This window comes from Mercurialis annua, linkage group LG7 (genome assembly GCF_937616625.2).
Source record: "Mercurialis annua linkage group LG7, ddMerAnnu1.2, whole genome shotgun sequence".
Taxonomy (NCBI): domain Eukaryota; kingdom Viridiplantae; phylum Streptophyta; class Magnoliopsida; order Malpighiales; family Euphorbiaceae; genus Mercurialis; species Mercurialis annua.
The window spans coordinates 35819758-35826636 of record NC_065576.1 but is presented as its reverse complement, the minus strand read 5'-3'; the positions used below and the strand labels follow the sequence as shown (position 1 = coordinate 35826636).

At 36.0% G+C, this 6879-nt stretch overlaps 1 protein-coding gene across 1 annotated transcript; it reads right to left on the bottom strand.

Annotated features, from left to right (window-relative positions):
- Positions 1-368: 368 nt before the first annotated feature.
- On the bottom strand, positions 369-1577 carry LOC126657106 (uncharacterized). The gene is made up of 2 exons (XM_050351736.1): positions 1455-1577; positions 369-1343 (listed from the first exon to the last, which is right to left on the bottom strand). The coding sequence occupies exons 1-2, from the start codon at positions 1575-1577 to the stop codon at positions 369-371; spliced, it is 1098 nt and encodes a 365-aa protein (XP_050207693.1).
- Positions 1578-6879: the final 5302 nt, after the last annotated feature.

Genomic DNA, 6879 nt, shown 5'->3' with positions numbered 1-6879 from the left:
TTAGCAACTACCTTTTCAGGCTCGCCACCCTCACACTGTTCCTTTTCCGCCTCAATTGTAGTACGTCCTGCATATGGATCATCCAGTGCTTTCCCACTTCTCAACTCAATAGCCTTGAGATGCTCTCTAGGGTTCTCCTCAGTAGTGGATGGCAAACCCCCTTGATTTCGGCTCTGCAGTGCTTTGGCCATCTGCTGATTTTGCAGCTCAAGGTTATGAATTGTTGCAGCATGATTTTTGAATGTTTGCTGCGTCTCGGCATCCTTCTTCATCATCATCTCCATCATTTTATCAAACTTGCTGTGGAGAGACTCGTCTTGCTCTCTTTGTTGGAAGTCAGGTGGATGCTGCAGTCGGTTGTTCTGATGTTAGAAATTCCCTTGATTCTGGAAGTTTCCTTGATTCTGGAAGTTGCCCTGATTGTGCTGTGGCCTCTGTCCGCCCTGATAGCTCGGACCTGCCTGATTGTTGGTGTTACCCCCATTGTCCTTCCATGAGAAATTCGGGTGATTCCTCCATCCTGGGTTGTAAGTGGAAGCGTATGGATCATTGCCCTGTCTTTGCCCTCCCACGGAGTTGACTTGCTCATTGTTAGACTGACCCCATATAGAACATTCATTCGACATATGACCATGCTCCCCACATACCTCGCAGTTACTCTGAATGGCAGCTACACTGTTAATATTAACTCCTGCAGCCTGCCGTGTAAGAAAATCCACTTGATTTTGCAGTGCTGCAGTCTTCGATTTTAAAGCCTCCATTGCAGAATCAACAATAACTGCCATAACTCCTCGCTGCGCAGGTGCTTTCGCCCTTTCAGATGGCCAGAAACAGCCATTTACTGCCATCTCATCTAGCAGATTGAATGCTTCATCCGCCGTTTTTCTCATCAGAGACCCTCCTGCGCCTGCGTCAATAGTGCTTCTCCCCAGTTCAGTTGCTCCATTATAGAAGGTTTGGATCAGATTCTCCCGAGTGATGTTATGATGTGGAACTTGCTTATGCATCTCCTTATAGCGCTCCCACGCTTCATGAACTGATTCCCCATCAAGTTGCTGATAGAGCATAATTTCCCTTGTCAGCTTTGCAGTCTTTGCCATGGAGAAGTACTTGTGCAAGAAAGCTTTCGCCAAGTCTGACCAAGTGTTAATACCTGCTCTAGGTAGAGCTTGAAGCCATTGTTTCGCCTTATCCCTCAGAGAAAATGGGAACAGGCGCAACCACACTTCGTCGTCAGTCATGTTGTTCATCTTGAATGTGCTACATACTTCCAAGAAGTTTGCAAGATGTGCGTTAGGATCTTCCTTAGGTAGCCCATAGAACTGGCAGTTATCCTTCAACAGCTGAATGACACTAGTTTTGATTTCATAATGAGGAGTTGGCACAGGATGTGCAAAATAGCCATGGGTGTTGTTTCCCACATTCGGCTAAAATATCTCCATCAGTGTTTTCACTCTAGGCCCTTCATTGTTCTGTCCTTGTGCATTCTGCGGATTCTGCTGATTTTGATTCTGCGGGATCACTCTGTTATCACCCGCATTGTTGAATCCATGAGGAGCATCATTTTCGTTCTCCATTTTGAGATTCCTTTGAGTTGAGTGTGTTGCTTTTCTGACACTGCGCTAAAAGGTAGTGAGGTCTTGCTAAAACGGTTCTAGCGGTAGTCCTTTGCGTTGGGTATTATGCATACATTAAGAGAAGGGTACCTGAAACAACAAAATCAACAAACCACACGCGTAAAACAAGAAAAATAAAGACTAAAACAAGCCAAGCAATCTCAACTTAGTTGTTAAAGAAAAACTTTCCCCGGCAACGGCGCCAAAAACTAGTTGGTAAAAATACGCAAGCGTACGTAATCGACAAGTAATTTAGACTGTGAAGTCCAGATATCATACCCACAAGGAAAGCTCTAAAGACAACCAGTTAAAAGACTCGATTTGGATAGTCGAAAAGACAATTGTTTGTTGGTTTTGTAAATTAAAAGACAGAATTCAAAAATTGTAACTTAAAGTAAACTAGAGCTGTGATTAAATTGGTGTTTAACAATAATGAGAAAAGCAGGGATTATTAATCTTTGTTATGCTGTTTATTTAATTTGGGTTATGGATTGTATTGTTCTGATATGGTTCGGACTAATCGGAAGCACCTAAAATTCTCTCTCGAGCAATTGCAGGCAAAAGCATAAAACTAATGAATAACAGGTTAATTACTTACTCTCGCACAATAATTAACCTACTTAAATGATTATGAAGTGAATCCTAAGAAAATGCATTCGTTAATTCACTCTCGCGCAATTAACTCCTACGTTCCTAATTATATTGTTCTATTCCAATTTTACTCTCTCGAGCTAAAATTAAAGCAAACGACAAAGACTAAGTGATCAATTCAGCCTAGGCATTAAGTACAATAATTAAGAACATATCAAGAACAAAAACCCATAATTCCGATTTAACTAAACAGACATAATATTTGATTAATAATCCCCAACGAAGGGTTTAGCTACACATAATAATAAAAATACTAAAAGCAATCATTAAAGAATTCATACTAAGATTAAATAAAATACTGAATTTGAAATTGATAATAATCGTACCTTGTTCGAAAGTAAACTAATGATAATCGATAATAAAATAATGAAGAACTGATAAATTTGATAATCGAACGATAAGAAAACTCTAATCTAGGGTTTATGTCTAATTAAAATTGAGCGAACCCTTGTTCAATGTTACAAACTAGTATTTATACGGCTCCCGCCTCTAAAATCTGATATTAGGTCGAAGTTGGTGAAAACCCAGAAGTACCCTCGTGTCTCACGGCTTTTAGAACTCATTCAGGGGGTACTTTTGTCAGTTGAGTCGTGTATTTGAAGCAGGTGTGCGACGGGGTACAGGAGTGTGCGTTCGCACACTCCCTTCCTTAGCCAAAACTCCATTTTTCTTGATTTGCTACTGTAACCCTCCATTTTTGCTCGCACACCACTTCAGCATTGGGTGTGCGAGCGGGTCGATGTGCGTTCGGGTTGTTCGCACAGCTCCTGACTTGGCCAAATCTTCATTTTTCTTGCATCTTTCCATTTGGCTACTGAGTTGGTCTAATTTAGCTCGCACACTGATCCTTCATTGAGTGTGCGAGCGGGTAGCTTCTAACTTTGCCCCAACATGACGTACTCCACTTCCAATTCTTGCTCAATAACGCTCTTTCACCCCGGTACTTCTAGAAAACACCAAAAAAACGCTCCAAAAGTCGCCATATTTGCATTTTTCTCCTGAAACACTCAAAATGATAATAAGCCACTAATAAAGTCTAAATTGACGAAATTAATGCAAATAATGACTCATAATCGACCTACAAACAAGAGTATTTCTACTCCTATTAAGTAGGATATGGATAGGAAATAGTATGAGCTTAAGATTAACGTTTCGATCGGATCTAATACTTGATATATATTATGTTCTTATATATATGTTTTGTTTTTAAATGCGATGTTATTTTATATAGCACCATTAGTAACGTGTAAACTCAATCAGCGTTGTCTGACCCTCCAACATTGTTTTATTTCAGGTGATAGTACCTTAAAGAGATGGACTACCATTTTATTTCGGAAGTCTGCAATATATAAAGTATGTATTGAAGTACGCTTCAATTCGTAGCGCTGCAGTAGTCAGTAAATGTCAGTCTATATTTGATTGTTTGTATCAAACGAGGTCCAGCTATTAACTCTGATTTTATAAAATATATATACACGATTAATAAAACTATGTTTTTACCCTTTGATATTTTCACCAATTGTCTATGAATGAAATTGGTATGAAATTGAATGATTCGGAACAAGGCAATGTTGAGTTATGTTATCGCAGAGTAAGACGTTAGTTCCTATCGATTATCCATCGGTTTTCAAAAAACGTTTTTGACGCATATGAAATATTGTTTTACGATGTTTTCCCTAAAATGTTTTGAGCATAATTTTGTGTTTGATTTGCGAAAAACATTTACTCGTTTTTAGGCTTGCTACGGGTTCCGGAGCAACCACTCCCGTCTTCTATCGCCGGTCTCGGCCCTCGATTTTGCGTCGTGACATATTGTTTGTTTTATCTTGTATTGGGCGAGTCGTTTTTTCTTCTGGCGAGTCCTTTCGCTTGCCATTTGAATTTCTGTCTTCTACTTTAATTTTCACTTTTGTGACACGTGTCATCACACCATTCACTAATAAATCTTGTCTTGGTTCAAGAAATTGAAAGTTAAATTAGGATCATCAAAAGCACATGAATTTCCAAAGCAGACCAATTGATTCAACTCTAAAATTAAAAAAAAAATATCACAAAGAAACTAAATTAAATGCACCATAATCACTAAAAAACACTAAATCAATAACTAAAATACAAAATCTTAGTACGAAAGCATTATAATAGCATTGGTTAACCTTTAGAATACAGTTAGAATCTAATAGACACCCATATTAATCATAAACATCAATTGTAACAATGAAAATTAATTCAACGACAATAATTTTGATTGTTAAAAAGCATGGTAAATTCTTATCTTTTAAAATCATAATGGCAGTGAATAACAAATCACCAACAAACAACTCAAATTAGACAATAAAATCTAATATGAATAAGATAATAATTAACAATATATAGCTAATATCAATAACGAATCATTTACGACTAAAAATACCCAAAAGTCGAACAAAAACAAACATCAAAACATACAAACATGAAAAAAAGAGAAAAACGTATTACAAATAGGAAAAGAATAGCCTTTCATCGATTCTTCATTGTTGTCGGGATTTCATCAAATTCAATTTTTTTTGCTAGAACTGGGATTGTATGTAGATTCGGTCATTTTCTGTTTGGAGATTGTTTGGAAACTAACCTATTTTTCACCATTGTGAAATTGGAGAGTTGTAAAAAATAACAAAAAAGGAAAGATGGATAGAAAGATAACCATAGTTTGAATCGAGAAAAACAAGCCGATAATCTCGCCTCAATCATGACATGCAAATTTTCTCAACCAACTAGAATCATATTTCCCAACTTTTAAAAATATAAAAAATGAGAAAAGAAAAGTTGAAATTTAAATTTAAAATTAGAAAGTTGAAACTGTATTATTCAATTTTAAAAGTATAGGTCGTGCATTTGAGAATAATTTGAGTCAAGTTCGTAATTTATGTAAAGAAAGTCAAAATACAACATGCAATGGAGATGCTCTTACATGGACTATTGTAATTGATGGTTTGAATTTAATAGGCCTTCTATTGTCCTCTATTAAATCTATGGTGCCTTATTTTATTTTTTTTGGTACAGGGTCCATAAGGTTTTCTGAACGGGTCTCAACTATGAGACGGCACCTTTAAGCCTTCCACATTCAGACTGATCTCCACTCGAGCCGTGTAGATCCCTTACGGGAGGCAAACTCTGACCCCAAATTTTAAACGGCTGCATACATGAGTACGGTTCGAACCCGCGACATCACTTAAGCTACCTTACCAACTCATCTTGGGGTTTATGGTGCCTTATTTGAAAAAGATGTGATGTAGAATAGTATTCATTGCCCATAATAACTATGATTTTTCCGATAATATAAAAAAATCGAAAAACCTGACAATTATGTATCATAATTAGGATTATATTTTTTATTACTTTATTACCTTTTTAATTATTTTCCTTATTCAAGAGAAATTCAGTAATTTTTTATATATTTAAATCAAATTTCAATCAATTATACTTCAAAATTAATAATTGAATACATAATTAATTAGTTGATGACTATAAAATTTATATTTAAATAATCCGTCGATCACAAATCAGAAAAAATTTATTAGTATTTATCGGTAATTTATATATAACATAGATAGACTTATTATAGAATTTTATATATCATATGGATAGACTTATTATACAATTTTATATATAATATAGATGACAACATAGTGACTATTGATACAAATAAGATTCTTCATAGGGTGAGAAACAAAAGCCAAGTGGGAAATCAAAGTTGGAAAAAGTAGAATTTGTATTCTACATAAGGAAGAAATAACGTCATTTTAGAAGCTTTAGTTCAAGAATATGGGAAAAGTAACAAAATCGTGAAGTACAAGTTTTAATCAATTTATGCGATCGAAATCATCAGCTTTGTTCATTCTCATGACTTAATTGTGCCACTTCTAGAATTCCAACCCCTTTCAAGTGTTAGATACAATTCAATTTTTTTTATAAATGGTGATTATATTAGCACTACTACAAGGTGTGATAGGCAAAAAAGATAACGATTTTTAGAACTTCGAAAAGAAATCTAAGCATCGGAATACATCGTTACCACCAAAAATAAAATGAGGATTGTGATATCTATAATGAATCACTCCTTTATTGATACAAATAAAAATCAAATCCTTGTTGCTTGTGATTTCGTTCCGGAAAACGACTTTGTTTCTTGCTTTCCAAATCTCCCATATGCTAAAAAACCATATCGTTGCCCAAAGGTTTCTATAGCTCGGATTAGCCATGTCCATCCATTGAAAATAGAAGCTCTCTATATCACACGGAATCGTCCATGCTGAAATACCAATTAAACGAAGAAATTCAGACCAGAAATCCCATGCTACTGGGCAAGAAATGACAATATGCGAGCTCGTTTCAACTTCCATACATCTGCCACAAAAACGCTCTTCATTTTCCAGAATCGACGTTGAACAAGAAAGTCTCTTGAAGCTATGCTATCCCTATGCAGAAGCCATGTAAAAAACTGCAATCTTGGAGGAAGTTTATGCTTCCACAATATCATTAAGAAATGATCCTGATGCACATATAGAATTGTGCTGAGCTTAACAAAGCTAGCTGCTGAAAACTCTTTATTTCCACACCAAAAAGCCAAGTCACG